At 39.1% G+C, this 16341-nt stretch overlaps 1 protein-coding gene across 3 annotated transcripts; it reads right to left on the bottom strand.

Moving 5' to 3' along the window:
* Positions 1-1751: 1751 nt before the first annotated feature.
* Positions 1752-15835, bottom strand: LOC129894248 (uncharacterized). Of its 3 annotated transcripts, none has more exons than XM_055969839.1 (9): positions 15525-15835; positions 14696-14989; positions 13656-14607; positions 13336-13403; positions 13192-13259; positions 11539-11642; positions 2727-2799; positions 2375-2552; positions 1752-2233 (listed from the first exon to the last, which is right to left on the bottom strand). In XM_055969839.1, exons 2-9 carry the CDS (start codon positions 14895-14897, stop codon positions 2148-2150), a joined length of 1731 nt encoding a protein of 576 aa, XP_055825814.1. In that variant the 5' UTR covers positions 14898-14989; positions 15525-15835; the 3' UTR covers positions 1752-2147. The 3 variants fall into 3 exon arrangements, with proteins under 3 accessions (XP_055825814.1, XP_055825815.1, XP_055825816.1); XM_055969840.1 differs by having other exon boundaries at positions 14696-14918; XM_055969841.1 differs by lacking the exon at positions 15525-15835 and having other exon boundaries at positions 14680-14768.
* Between the last annotated feature and the right edge of the window lie 506 nt (positions 15836-16341).

The following is a 16341-nucleotide window of genomic DNA, read 5'->3' as shown; positions in this document are numbered from 1 at the left end:
AATATTGGAAAATCTACTCACCCAAATTCACTTCTGAAAAGTCCTACAGACTCTTTAACATCTTAGCTAATAGAAAAAATAACTCAAGCTTACACATTTTACCCAATCCTTCCCTGGATTGCCTTGGGATTCACTCTGCTCAAAATTCGTTTGAACCTAGCCTAGTTTGAAATTTTCAACTTTCGAATCTGGAAGCTTTCCCACTTAAATTATTTCACCATTAGCTCACGGCAAGAAGGGTCGTTACAGTATCAATGTTGTATTAAGTTCAAGTGTAATAACGAAATATAATTTGTATCAACGAATATAATTGTATCAATGTTGCATTTCATAACAAACTGCAATTGTATTTCATGTGTATTTGTATGTGTCTGCTTCCATGTGTATTTATATTTATATTTGAATTTGTATTTATTACCTTGTGTCTTTGTATTTGTATTTTTTGCCTTATTTGTATTTGTATTCGTCTGTTGTCATATGTATTTGTATTTTTGTATCAGAAAAGGATTTGTATAGTTTGTATCATTGGTTGTTAACATTTGTATTTTTATCATTGACTGTTACTATTTGTGTTTGAATTGAGAGAGAGGATGAGGCGAGAGAGGGGGGTCAGAGAGAAGTGAGCAAGAGTGAGAGAGAGGAGACAGGCGATGGAGAGAGAAAATTGCTATAATATTCTAATTATAACTATGAATTTTAATTCTTTCAAACTATAGTGGTGTATAGTAAATACATATAAGATGTTTGTCTTACTACGTAAATGTTCATCTTTTTGGAAAAATTTAAAATGACTTTCTTACAAAATACTAATTTATGGGTCAAATTTTACATTTCAAAAAAATTGAAATCGTACTTTTTTGGAGAATTTGGGATATGACATGCATGTTCAAACGTTGATTCAAAATCATAATTTGGAATCATGATATGAAATTGCATGTCCACACGTGGACTTAAATTTTACCATTTGATACTCTCTCTGTTTTACTTTGCTTTATATATAGACATGCAAATACTATAACATGTTGAAGACCACAATTTTTTTGAGTTTTGCAAATTGTTACAAGTCGGCCTGTCGTTTTAAATATTATCATCACATTTTATGTTTTGAGACTTGTTATAAGTTTGTGTGATATCTTCAGACTCGTTGGTTTGTTTTGTTTGAAATTCAAAATAGCGATAACGTCCGTGTATACTCTACCTTCCGCGAACTATTTGTGGAATTATAATGAATATTTTATTATTGTTGTTGGTGAAGTCAAGATCGAAATTCATTCCTCTTTTTAAAACTAGATTTTCTCCTAGCTCCATCTCAACCGCCATCTGGTTGTCAATATATACCATGTGCTTCATCAACAAAACCCTCCAATGATCCCAACTGCATTGTTTGTAACACCATGGAAGAAAACCTAGACCATATCTTCTTCAAATGCACCAATGCTCTGAAATTCGACCCCGCAATGAAACAATGACTCTAATGAGGGTGAGTCTAGTCACTCTCAAATTTTAACTCTCTAATATTATATATAAATATGCTTCACTACGGGAAATTAAAAAAAAAACCTCCAATTTTCAATTACTTCTATATCCTCCTCTTTTCCTAAAATTCCCTTTGTGTCCTTCCATTTGAAATCCTAGTCCCCTTCCACAATTCCCTTTTTTCTTACCTTTGATTTTGTCACCCCACAGATTTTTCCTCTTACTACAAAGTACAACTCAACCAAAAGAATCGGAAACTAACAATACACAACAAATTTTAGCTCAAAACACAAACACCCATTTCCAATACTCAACAACACAAGTAGTAGAATCAACAACCCGTTTATCAAATTCGAGCATCAACTCAAAATTTAACCCACGAATAAAAAAGAAACGCGGAAACAATTTAAACAATTATACACAAAAAATGACAATGGATGGAAAAACTACATTGGGAAGACACCACCATATAAACCCAGAATATACTCAAAACAGAGAGGAGGGGATCAAAGGAGAAGTGGGTTAGCAGTTTATGGCTAGGTACTAAAGGCAATACAACAACATGTTGGGATTATATAAGCTACGAGTCTTTCTATGCAAATGATTGAAGAGAAGTGGAGGGAGGCAGTTGTCCCATTGAAATATAAAAAGCTAACGAAAACTGGAACAAGTCACATGTCGGACACAGACCACAGATATGCTTCTCTTTCGGTTGCTTGTTTCTCATTCGTCCTCTTGAACAACTCCTTCTCATATCCTATTAGACGAAAATCAACATTGACGTCACCAATATTACCCAAAGAGGAAAATATACGAAGCTTAAATCAGCGATCTATCTATCAAGTTTGCATGGAAAATAGAATTGACACCTGCACAGAAGAAATAAGAGGGCATATACCTGTACTTCGGTCAACCCCATCCCAGTGTCGCCCTGGCCTTATACCATAACGATTGGGTGCTGCATCCAATCCTCTTTTTATCCAGCTGTGAGAAGGGATCTCCTGAGGGATTATAAAACCAGAGTCCTTCATTTTCTCATTAGCCCCAAAGTCCGGCAGAATTGGGTCCAGCTTTTTCTGCAACATCCAAGAATGTAAACCATATTTAGAGGGACAGAGAGAAGTCTGAAATTACAGAATCACATACTGTCATCATGAAAATACACAGAAATACAGTAATTGGCAATCATCCACTCCAAAATAGATAGAATAGATGCACTCAAAAAAAAAAGTGGTTGGGTAAAACATCACCTTAACCAAATGTGCCATTGGGTCGCCCCATCGAACTCTTTCCTTCAGCATTGTGTCAAGTTCTGGATCATCTCTGTGAGGCAAAATTAAAACACATAAATATACCACGTTAACCAACAGCTCAACTAGTAGAAACATTCTAGAAAGTAAGTTTAAAATAAAATAACATATAAGCATTGTAAGTTTAGCCACATAATAAGAAATGGAATTGAGGTGAGGTTAGGCGAATTCAAAGTGTCTAACATGCAAATAATTCAAATATCTAGACTAATCCTAACATAAACTAACTATGCTCAATCTTACAATAGAATGACATGATAGATGAAGTACTATATAGAATTAACATATGGGGTACTTCAAGAGAGACGGATTTAGGGTTTTTCTCTCGGCGCACGATAGAGAGATAGCAAGGAAGGAGGTGAAGTCGGCGGTTGCAACGGCAAAAACGGCAGCTTTTGAACGCCTTTATGCTGAACTGGAAGAGAAAGGCGAGGACAGGAAATTATTCAAGCTAGCCAGGGCCCGGGAGAGAAGGGCACGCGATGTGGATCAAGTGAAGTGCATTAAAGACGAACACGGAAAAGTATTGGTAGAGGAGACACTTATCAAACAAAGATGGCAGTCATACTTTCATAAACTTTTGAATGACAAAGGGGACAGAGAAATTGTGTTGGGAGATTTGGAACATACAGGAAGTAGTCACGATATTGGGGGTTGTAGGAGTATTACGGGCGATGAGGTTAAAGATGTCGTTCGTAGGATGCGCTGGGGAAGAGCGACCGGACCTGACGAGATCCCTAGAGAATTTTGGAAGAGTGCGGGCTCGGTAGGTTTGGAATGGCTGACTAGGTTATTTAATGTCATCTTTACGACGGCAACGATGCCCATAGAATGGAGGTCGAGCATCATGATCCCTCTATACAAAAACAAGGGGGATAGCCAGAGTTGCGACAACTATAGAGGTATCAAGCTCCTAAGCCATACTATGAAAGTGTGGGAAAGAGTGGTGGAGATGAGGGTGAGGAGAGGTGTGTCTATTTCAGAGAACCAGTTCGGATTTATGCCGGGACGCTCAACTACGGAAGCCATCCATCTTATGAGGAGACTAATGGAGCAATATAGGGAGAGGAAGAGAGACTTACATATGGTATTCATCGACTTAGAAAAGGCACGATAAAGTCCCACGAGAGATATTATGGAGATGTTTGGAGGCTAAAGGTGTACCTGTAGCGTACATAAGGGTGATCAAGGACATGTACGAGGGTGCCAAAACCAGGATAAGGACAGTAGGAGGGGATTCAGAACACTTTCCAGTTGTGATGGGGTTGCATCAAGGATCAGCTCTTAGTCCGTTTCTATTTGCCTTGGTGATGGATGTATTGACGCGACCAATTCAAGGTGAGGTGCCATGGTGTATGCTTTTTGCGGACGACATAGTCCTCATTGATGAGACTCATAGCAGAGTTAACGCTAAGCTGGAAGATTGGAGACGCACCTTGGAGTCTAAAGGGTTTAAGTTGAGTAGGACCAAGACAGAGTACCTAAAGTGCCAGTTCAGTGAGACTTCTCAGGAGGTTGGCGCGGAAGTTAGGCTCGGGGATCAAGCCATCCAAAAGAGAAGTAGTTTTAAGTACCTTGGTTCTATCATGCAAGGCAGCGGGGAGATCGACGAGGATGTCACACATCGTATTGGGGCAGGATGGATGAAATGGAGACTCGCCTCCGGTGTGTTATGTGACAAGAAGGTGCCACCAAGACTTAAGGGAAAGTTCTACAAAGTGATGGTTAGACCAGCTATGTTATATGGGGCGGAGTGTTGGCCAGTTAAGGTCTCACACGTGCAAAAGATGAAAGTTGCCGAGATGAGAATGTTGAGATGGATGTGTGGGCATACAAGGAGCGACAGAATTAGAAATGAGGCTATTCGAGACAAGGTAGGAGTGGCCCCGGTGGAAGACAAGATGCGTGAAACGCGACTGAGATGGTTTGGGCATGTGAAGAGGAGAGTCCCAGAGGCACCAGTGCGGAGATGTGAGAGGTTGACCATGGATGGTTTCAGAAGAGGTAGGGGTAGGCTGAAGAAATATTGGGGAGAGGTGATCAGACAGGACATGGCGCATTTAAGACTTGCCGAGGACATGACCTTAGATAGGAGGGTGTGGAGGACACATATCAGGGTAGAAGGCTAGTACATAGTGGCATTATACCCCCTTACCCGTAGGCGTATTAACGCACTATGATTTCTTGTACTCTGATTTATGTTATTGATGTTATGTATGTTATGTTATCTTATGTTATTTATGGTATTTATGCTATTATTTGACGATATCTACTGTTTTTTGATCTTTTGACTATACTATTGTTTGCAACTCTTCCGTTATCTACTCTCCTACTATTAATATTCTTGTTTGACCTTTTTTTCCTATGCTTCTATTGAGCCGATGGTCTTTCGAAAACAGCCGTCCTACATTGGTAGGAGTCAGGTCTGCGTACACTTTACCCTTCCCAGACCCCACGATGTGGGATTTCACTGGGTTGTTGTTGCACGATAGAGAGATACTAACGTGCGCCCTCGCCGCCATGGCCAGGGGTCGAGGAAAGAAGAACCAGACAAAGATTCAATTATCGGAAGTTAAGAGGAATAAGCCAGTCCGGAGATATATGCCGGAAGAGGAGGAGAATAGCAAAGCAATCACCCAGGAACAAGCAACATCTCAGCCAACGGAGACTAGTTCCCCTACAGTTGATGTTGCAGCAAGCAGAACAGGTACACCAACGAACCCACTGATACCAGGGACGCCAAGGACGGGTCCAGTTGCCACATCTGGAATGGCAAATCAGATGAAGGAGAAGGTTGCTGGAAACCCCACTCAACCTCCGGAGGATAAACAGAGGAAGAATTGGGCAAATCTGTTTGAAGGTAACCGCGTCGCTTCGCGTGGAGCTAATCTTTCCTTCGTTGCTCTGATTCTGCAAGATGGGGTAAAGATTGTCCAACTCGAATACGCCGACGTCGCAAGGGAAACTGAGTATTGGAAGATGGCTCTGATTGTCTATGTAGTTGGCACATCTCCATCCATCGGGGCACTGGATAGATATATCGGGACTCAGTGGAACTATTGCTGGTAAACCTAAAATATACTATCATAATGATGATAACTTTGTTGTGAAGTTTACTAGCATGAAGGATAGAGATGAGGTTCTCCTGTCAGGCCCCCATTTTTTCAACAAGAAGCCCCTAATAGTAAGATCTTGGGAACCTGAGTTTAGCTTTGATAATGAGGTTCTGCGGGTGGTACCTCTCTGGGTTAAATTGCCCAACCTACCACTCAATTGCTGGGGTGTGGAATCACTTAGTAGGATCAGTAGTGGACTGGGTAACCCAGTGTATGCGGATGAATGTACAAGTAAAATGGAGAGGATCTCATATGCAAGGGTTCTTATAGAGATGGATGTAACAGGGACATTACCACAGGTTGTAAAAGTTCAAGACCCAACAGGTAGGATCTTTGATCAAAGGGTTGAGTATGATTGGGTACCCGACTATTGCAATGAATGCCTACAAGTAGGAATGATTATAGTAGAATCTTAGATAAATCTGTTCCTGTGAAGAATAACCAAAAAGAGTTGTCTAAGCAAAATCAAGCTCCCAAAACTGTGATGAAGGAGACCAAGGACCAGCACAGGAATGTGGTACAGAAATGGGTACCTAGGCCTGAAATTGCTGGGTAGTCTTATAGGGGAACCAATTGACGAATTTCCACCACTCCAAAGAACGGAATGGCAGAATGTCAAGCAGAAGGCAGTAGCCAAGAGTCCCATCAAGTCGAAAGCCAATGTAGTGCACACCGGGAATGGGTTCAGCCCTCTTGCTGGCCAACAAGGCACTATCCAGACCATAATGCAGACAATCCAACTTGAGAGAGGAAATAGCAATAAGGTGGGGACTGATGGTGACCCTCCTGATCAATCCACACAACAATGAAGCTAGTTACATGGAATATTAGGGGCGTGAATAAAGTTTACAAACAAAAAGAATTTAAAGTGTTTCTTAATGAAAGTAAGACTAGTATTATAGCAGTACTGGAGAATAAGGTGAAGGAGAGGAATGCACAGAAAATCATTAACAAAGTCACCCCTCAATGGCAGTGGCATGCCAACTACAACCATAGTGACAAAGGCAGAATATTGGGTATTATGGGACAACGCAAAGGTAGATTTCACAGAAATTGCTAGTTCTGACAAGATGGTACATGGATATATCAAAAGCTGCAAGTCGCATATAAAGTTCTACTTTACTAAGGTATATGGCTGGCACACTGAGGAAACAAGGAGAAGCCTGTGGACACAACTAGACAGTATCGCTACTAGTGTAAAAGGGCCTTGGCTCATTATGGGGGATTTTAATGCTATCTTACACGATGACGATAGGACCAATGGGTCAGTTGTCCAGGAAAGTGAAGTTAGAGATTTCAAAGATTGTTTGTCTACAATTGGGCTATGTGAAATGAAAACTATTGGAAGGGAATAAACATGGACGAATGGTCATGTTTATAGTAGAATTGCCAAGGCACTTGCCAACCCAGTATAGATGACAACAATGGCTCAGTTAGAGGTGGAAATTCAAAATCCCAGATGCTCAGACCACTCTCCATTAGTCATTGACTTCGCTGAACCAAACAGTAGTTGGCCAAGGCCCTTCAAATTCATGGACCATCTTGTACATCATCCGGATTTTCAGGAGGCTGTTAAAAGGGGCTGGAATAAACCGACACTTGGAAACTCAATGAAGAAAAAAATGGATTCAACTAAAGCAAGTCAAAAATGAAAAGAAAGCACTACAAATGAAGGAATTTTCAAACGTAGAGCAAAGAATTCTGGACACCAGAAAACACTTGGCTAATACACAGGAGAAAATGAGGATGTGTAACCATGATACATCACTGGTGGAACTTGAAAAGGAGATAAGGAAAAAGTTAGAGAAGTGGTCTATGGTCCAAGAAAGTATATATCAGCAGAAGTCGAGAATCAAATGGCTTCAACTGGGAGACTCAAACTCAACATTTTTCTTTGCTAATTTGAAGAACAGAACTGCATATAGTCAGATCAAAAAACTCCAACTTTCATGTGGTAGATGGATTTCTGAAGATGAGGAGATAAAGTCGGATATAACTAAGTTCTACAAGGCATTATTGGGTTCTACAGCTCCCCAACTACCAGCAATCAGACCAGAGATATGTGCTTTGGGTCATGTTCTGACAAGGAGACAACAAATACACCTCATAGAGCCAGTGACCCCAGAAGATTTATGGCACGCTCTAAAAGGAATTGAGGACCTCAAGGCTCCAGGCACTGATGGTTTTAATGCCTACTTTTTCAAAAAAGCATGGCCAGTGGTTGGAGATGAGATAACCAAAGCAGTGCTGCAGTTTTTCAAGACGGGTATACTCTACAGGCCCATTAATTGTACAACTGTAACTCTTATTCCCAAGGTCAAGAATCCCTCTTCTGTTAAACAATTCAGACCCATTTCTTATTGCTCCGTGGTATATAAGCTTATATCCAAGATTATCACAAATAGGCTGCAGAGTGTAATGGATAGTTTGGTAGACAAAACTCAATCAGCCTTTGTGCCTGGGAGATTGATTAGCGAAAACATTATATTGAGTCACGAGCTGGTTAAGGGATATGGGAGGAAAGGAATCTCAGCTAGATGTATGCTAAAAATAGAAAAGCAAAAGGCGTACGACTCACTTGAGTGGATATTTGTCCAGCAAATGCTTTGCCATCTGAATTTTCCCTCTAAATTTATTGGGTGGGTGATGCAATGTCTCCAAACAGTCACTTACTCGATAAATATAAATGGCTGGCCTACCGAGCCTTTTGAAGCCAAGAGAGGATGAAGGCAAGGAGATCCAATGTCACCCTTCCTCTTCGCTCTTGCAATGGAATATTTCTCTAGACTACTGAAGGAACTGATGACCCATCCAGAGTTCAAATTCCATCCAAGATGCTCTAAAGTTCAACTAATCCAGTTAAGCTTTGCTGATGATATGCTACTATTCTGTAAAGGGGAAATCAGATCTGTCCAACTTCTATTTAACTGTTTCCAAAAGTTCTCCGGGGTCTCAAGACTAATTGCCAATAAAGATAAAAGTTCAATCTATTTTGGAGGGGTAAATGACACAACAAAAGCCTCTATTCTGGATGTTTTGGGGTTCACAAAAGGGGAATTACCTTTTAAGTACCTAGGAGTGCCACTAAGTACTAAAAGGCTGTCTATTATGCAGTGCCAACCATTGCTTACAAAAATGCTAGGGAGGATCAACTGTTGGACCACTAAATTTCTATCCTACGCAGGAAGAGAGTTGTTGATCAAAACTGTGTTATTCTCAATTCAAGTGTATTGGTCTCAAATCTTTGTTCTACCAACAAAAATCATAAAACTCATAGAGCAAACATGCAAGAGATTTCTGTGGACAGGAGGTGTTGAACTTACCAAGAAGGCTCTTCTTGCATGGGACAAGGTGTGCATGCCTAGGACAGCAGGAGGACTTAACATACTAGATATTACCATCTGGAACAGGGCTGCAATCATTAAGCTATTATGGAACCTATGCAGCAAGAAAGACACCCTATGGGTGAAGTGGGTCCACTGCTATTATATAAAAACAGAAATGTTTGGGACTGTGTACCATCTCAGGCTTCATGGGTGGTACAGAAGATACTGAAGACAGAGAAGTACCTACAAGCTTTAGGGACCCAAGAAACAGAGTTCACAAATATGCAACAATACTCCATCAAAAAGCTATACAGTGCAATGAGGGGTGATTTTCAAAAGGTTCCCTGGAGAAGGATCATTTGCAACAATCCTGGAGCAGCTAAATGGATATTCATAACAAGATTAGCTATACTGAACAGGCTACGTACCAAGGATACGTTAATGAATTGGGGTGTCATAGATAACCAACAGTGTCCTATGTAGCAGGGGTATTTAGACTAGTGAACATCTCTTTTTCACTTGTGAATACTCTAAAAACATATGGACTAAGTTGTTATATTGGCAAGGGATAACTAGGCCAACTAGCACTTGGTGAGAGGAGCTGGAGTGGACCAACAAATATGCACGAGGGAAGGGAGCAGCAGCTATTATCTTTCGAATGAGCATTACAGCGGCAGCTTACCACATCTGGATAGAAAGGAATCATCGGGTCTTCCAGGCAAAGTCCAGTGAGCCAAACATGATAACCAAAAGAATAGTGCAAGAGATTTTCCAGAAAGGATCTTTGAAGCCTAAACTTACAAACAAACTAGCAGAACTAGATTACTATCCCCAGAGCTAGTCTCTTTTCTTTGAAATGTTGCCTTTGATGTAATGGCTGTTAGTTGTGTCACTGTTTGGTTGCCACACCAATACAGAACTGTAAAGAATGTTAACACTTTTTGGTAATAAAATTCTTTAATTGCCAAAAAAAGAATTAACATAGGTGGCTTAAGTGAAAAGAGATACCAGGTGTTGTGTGACAGGAGTATATACTCATAAGAAGAAAGTATGTGAGCAGCAATGATATAGGTGAGTGATAAGATGGATGATTAAACAAGTTTCGAAATAATCTCATCTCGTAGAGGCATGAATAGCACAACTGGAGGATAATACGAGAGAAGGTCACGTGATATGGTCTGATCATTTCTTATGTAGAGACCTCCAAATTCATCAGTCGGACAGTGTTACAATATGAAACTATGACAATGTAATGATGATAGGTGCTCAAAGGAGACGAGATAAATCTAAGTCACGTGAAAGGAATTAGTCTCATAGACCTACAATCTTTTGGATGTAAAGCAAACTTAGAGAAGAACAGAACAGTAGAGACAAAGCATCCATGAAGAGGTCATCTAGTTGGAATTGAGGTTTAATTGTTGGTAGTTAGTACTGGAGAGAATTACATCAAGTCTAGTTTTATTAGGAGTCCAATCACTTTTGTTAGTTATGAGTATGTCTATCAAAGGATATGCATGAGATCTTTAAGAATCTCAATTTTAGGTGACCCCTAATTTGTCTTAAAACATATTATTGAGTACAGAAATGAAATGGGCCCAAATGGAATAGAATAACTAAAGAGAATACATGTAACTGATCCCTACTACTTTTGGAATTGAGGTGTGGTATTGTGCACACAAAAACCAAAGGAGACAAATCTATTCAAGAAGAGGTGGTTTCTTAAATATATCACACACTACAGTGTTTCAACAAGTGCATGCAATGTTGCCAAGATTGAGCAAACAGGAAGGAGAATGTAATAGGGCCTCTGCCAACTCAATAGAACTTAATAAGATGCTTCCTAATGGTGACCTAGTTTTATTAACTCAGGTTTTATGTAAAAAAACGCCTCACAAAATGTGAAAATCATGCAAGTAAACTCATCTCAGCCAGCAAGAAATTTTTTTACGTCTTTTATATATGTAGTAATGACCAACGAGCAAGGCTACTAAAAGCATATAGGATGCCCAATCTTTAAAATATAACTACAGGTTCAACAATCCATCTTCTAGCACTATACAGTTACATGTTAGGTAAAAAATCCAGACATACTGCTATTGCAGAAAGTGCAAGGCAAAAGTACATGCATCATCTCAAGTTCAGACCTTCTAAGACATTGATGGATCTCAAGTTCATACTGCTCAAGTTCATACTGCTATTGCAGAAAGTGCAAAGGCAAAAGTACATACATCATCTCAAGTTCAGACCTTCTAAAGACATTGACGGACCTTAAAGAAACAACCACAAGGAATATTTTAGTAATTTAAAAACCTGCTCCGTGCAAATGGCTTGTCCTTCTCATTTTCTAGTTCCTGAAGCCTAACCTCCATCTCGCGCTTTTGAGCCAAGCCCTTTCCCCATTCCAGTTTTATTTCCTGATACAAGGATAAAAAACAAAAGAAATTCACAAAAGCTTAACAAGCAGCAGTTGACTGTGTATATATGCACTTCAGAAAACATAGCCTGTTCTAAGCACATATAAAGGAGGAGGAGAGCTACGACGATTGATGGTCATGAAAAAGACTAAGTGATGTGGCACCGAAAGAGAGACTTGGAGAAGAGAGAAGGGAGAATGGGAAAAGAATATAGAAAATTTGGAAGAAATCAATTCATAAAGTGCTATGCATCAAGTCTAAGTGTCTCGAAACGAATTACAAATGGTCCCTACTTATAGAACAGAAAAAGTGAAAGGCAAATTTGAAAGATCAATTGTGAGACCAATAATCTATCTATATACTATTTTAAAAGCACGAATGTTAAAACACGAAACTTTAAACGATGAAACTATCTCCAAAATGTTGAAAGACTTCTGTAGTCTCTCAAAATAACCCATCCATTCAAGGGACTAAAACTTGTTATTGAAAAAATTGGTAATATTAGGATTTTGAAATCAACTGAACTTTAATATTTTTGGGAACTTTTTCGTGGCAGGACTCCAAATTTAAAAAGGATCGGATTGATTGTTAGAGGATTCTCTATTTAGATAGGAATGCAGTACGTTCTTTATAATAAAGCTTTTTTTTGTGCTTTGTATTGTTAGCCCAGATATTGTGCGGCTGCAAGGGAGCAAAGAGATCCTTGTAATGCAATAGCAGGTAAGAACTTTTAGCCAAGCAATGAATATAAGTGCATAAATTCTTCTCAAGAACAGGTTCTGCCAAAGGAAATGTTACACTTCACAAACATTCTTAGATACAGACATTTAACTTCAGCCTTAGACAAGCCAAGCAGGACAGGATAGTCAATGGCTTTCTGGCCGGAAGTGAATCTGATTTGAAGGGGCTTGTGATCTGAAATCTCAACTACTACCAAATCTTTAGCTTTCAACTGATATTTTTTGAAGAAATACTACTGAAATAACATTCATCTGTCCCCTTGCATATCAATTTGATTATTTTTAGAGAATAAGTAGATATTCCACATAGGTGGAAAACATAATTGGAAAGGAGTATGCTACATAGAGTAGTTTTTGATTTGATTTGCAGAGAGTAGTTCATTAGCATATGACTTTAGAATTTACCAGCACTTGTCATCAGCATAAACTATGAGGAAGCGCTATTTGTGCAAATTACAGAAAAGTTGTGCATAGACAATTCTGGGAGAAGTTACACAGGAGATGGAAGAGACAATGAGGAAATTAAAAGCGTAGTGATGGAGAACTACCACTATTACTACCCCACACTAACTAGCAAATGGAATACCCCCATATTTTTAAGTTCCTAGAATACCTGTATTAAAAGAGATCTATTGTTGATTGTAGTTAATATTATTGGCTTAAATAAGATATAGAAATTGGAGGAAATATTTTCCCTGAATTCTGGAAAGCTTGCACGTCTACATAAAGATAAGTAATGCTGAAGAAAGACTAGCTCCAAGATTGACAACTTATTCATGTAAATAAAAACATGTATTGGATAAAAGTACCTTTGGCTTCTCCTTCTCTTCCTTCTTCTTCTTGGACTTCAAGAACTCCTCCTTTGACATTCGTTGTCCTGCAGCGTTATGGTGTGAGATCAAATGAAAGAACATATTTAGTAACTATAATAATAATTTAAATAGTTCATGCACCTGTAATTCTATCCCGATATACCGGTTCAGCGCCTCGGCCACTAACCAAGGGATCCATTTCCTGAAACCTAAAATACAAATCATTGTTAATTCATCAATAAAATAAGCTAGATCAAGGATCAAGCATTAGTAGGATTTGGTGATGGGCATGTTCACGAAAGCTGTGATTCTTTTAGCATAAAACATTCTCCTCCCCAGAAAACAAGATTTCCCAGTCTCCTCACACATTGCTTTGCTTGCCCTGTACTTCCAAACTGACCCTGAAGAATAGCAAAAAACGAAAAGAAGATAAGGCACATGAAGTAGTAGTATAGAAATACCTCATCCAGTCTTCCTTCTTTGTCCGATCAATTTCTTCTTTGATATCTTTGCCACTAACCAAACCAGTCTTTGGCCCCTGCTTTGTAGTGGATGAAACTGGACGTGCCTCCAGTGCATTTTGGTCCTTCTTTTTCCTCAAAGGCGAGAGATCTGTAACTTGATCAGCTCTCGAATCACCTTGTGCACGGGAACCTCGTCGAGGAGGAGAAACATCAGAGATATCTGGAAGACTTTGGCCGTACTTTTGCCTCCGTCTTGGTGGTGACAAATCAGCAGAAGGCCTGGCTTTGGGTTCTGGTGAAGGGGTATCATTTCGAGTCCTACGTCGCCTTGGTGGTGAGATATGCATATCTCTACTGCTCAAAGACTTCATATCAGATTCAGGTGTATCATTCTGAACCCTTCGTCTACGTGGTGGTGAAATATCAGTATCTCTAGTACTCAAAGGCTTCATTTCAAGTTCAGGTGTATCATTCCGAACCCTCCGCTTACGTGGTGGTGACAAATCAGCATCTTTTGCGCTTGAACGCTTCAACTGGGGTTCAGGTGAAGGTGTACGAATCCTAGTCCTCCGTGTATCATTCCTGGCACTACGTTTGCGGGGTGGCGACAAGTCACCCTCTTGAGTTCTTGGCTGCTTCCGCCCACTTTCTGGAGAGGGTGTAGTATTTCGAGCCCTCGGTTTACGTGGTGGTGATAAATCAACTGCAGGACTTGATGGATTGAGTTGAGGTTCTGGTGAGGGAATATCATTTCGACCAAGTCTTATCCGTGTCGGGGACAAATCAGAAATTTGGTCATCAGATATGATATTATTTGAAGTACTTGAAACAGAAACCCAACCACTTCCATCTTCTGAAACGGAACCGTATGGACGTCTAGCACTAATCTGCTCCAATCTCTTCATGCGCTTAACTTCAATATCTTCATTTACCTGAGGCAGCTCTTCGTCTGTAAAAGAACATAGTTAAGAGACACAGATATACCAACACCCAATGATACAAACTATCAACAAAAACAAACCTTTGAAATACATTACCAGCTGACTCATCCTTTTCATCTTCAATTTTTACAGGCTTTTGCCAAACAGGATCTTCGTCAACGACGACGACACCTTTGACATTATTAGGTTTAACCTTCTTCTTTTTCTTCTGTTTCTTCTTTTCTTCTTCATTGGTGTTACTTTCATATTTTTTTAGGTACTCCTTCAGGGAGGTAGAGGTTGAAGATGGAGCCACCATTATGCTCAAAAGTCAAACTTGCTGCGCATCAAGAATCAAAGCCCAGGTCTTTCACTTACTAAACCCATAAAATCTAATTACAAGGCATTTACCTGACAGACAACACAAGAATTATCTCCTTGCTTAATTTTCATACATAAAAAACTCCAACTGCATTTTCATTTTTTATGGAGTAACTATTAGACCTAGACGAAAAAGGTGAAAGTCAACTTCGCTAGCAATTGACCCCAAATTTTGGAAGTAGATTTTGAAAATTTATCTTCGAATATCAGTTTGAACGTGAAATTTGATCAAATTTTGAATATCTAACTCGGACCAGTTTTTGGGTTTTTGAGACTTTCACTTACAAAACTTCAAACTTTTTCCAAGTAAAATGTGTGCCCTAACACAACTTCAAATTCCAAAAATCACAAGTACTGCAAAAGCTCAAATTTTCAAGTTTCAACTTCAAAAATATATGGATCTAAACTGGAGATTTTTCAACAAAGTTTGAATTTACTAGAGAATCCAACAATTGACGTAAAATAGGATAAGAAAATGCACTGAAAATATCCAAAATTTTGACAATCAATATTTGAAATATGAGATAGAAACAGCAAAATTATATTGGGGAAAAAGGTGTATCACCTTAAAATCTGCAGGAAAGATGACGTTTCAATGGTGTATTCCGGTGAAATCAATGATTCCGTGAAGCACCGTAGACAGAAACAACAAAGAAATACTCGTTGTAAAACAGGTGAAGAGAGGGTTATGGACAATTGAAACTCCACCGGAACTCCAAAATTGCTACTGACGGGTGTTGTACCGGTGGCAGACGGCGGAGAGAAAGAGCTTTGTGGCGGCGTTGGGTCTGTTTTGGGTTGTGCATCCACAAAGCTACGGATCTGTTTTTCACCTCTTTCTTTTTTTGTTTTTTTTGTTTTTTTTTCAAATTGGATTTTTTACTTTACTTTTCCCTTTCTTTTTTATTAATTCATAAGGAAAATTAATTTACGCAAAATTTTTGAATTATCTTTACAAGATTTTGACACTTCAAAAATGGGTCTAACGACAACATATCTAGTGAAATTTCATAATAGATTTTGTGAGGGCAAAGTACACACATATCTTATATTTATATATTTATAAATGAAGCAAATCAAAATAGTAATGAATAGAAAAAAGAGAAAACTAAGTTCATGCCCCATAAAAATAAAATAATTACAGACAAATACTCTTTTACAATTCATACCCCCTAAAGCATGTGACTCGCGATCATAATATCATCGCATTACTAACATAGTAACATGGCATCATTGAGGTGTGCTTTAGCCCGCAATGACACACTACAGTATATCTATATACTGTCATAATATCATTGATGTCTACTTCAATCCTTCAGCGACATCTCCAGAATGCCATTATATACTTGCATGGTATCATTAAGGATTGTTTCATATAACTA

Source organism: Solanum dulcamara, chromosome 7 (assembly GCF_947179165.1).
Source record: "Solanum dulcamara chromosome 7, daSolDulc1.2, whole genome shotgun sequence".
Classification (NCBI taxonomy): domain Eukaryota; kingdom Viridiplantae; phylum Streptophyta; class Magnoliopsida; order Solanales; family Solanaceae; genus Solanum; species Solanum dulcamara.
This window is presented reverse-complemented; position numbering and strand designations above follow the sequence as displayed.

What these genes read in the sequence shown, in the direction of transcription:
- LOC129894248 (XM_055969839.1), bottom strand. Translation starts at nt 14,897, where the DNA reads ATGGTGGCTCCATCTTCAACCTCTACCTCCCTGAAGGAGTACCTAAAA. An exon ending in AAGAAGGAAGACTGGATGAG is followed by an intron (nt 13,404 to 13,655) that starts GTATTTCTATAC and finishes TTTGTATTTTAG; the next exon opens with GTTTCAGGAAATGGATCCCT. An exon ending in CAATGGCACATTTGGTTAAG is followed by an intron (nt 2,553 to 2,726) that starts GTGATGTTTTAC and finishes TGGATGTTGCAG; the next exon opens with AAAAAGCTGGACCCAATTCT.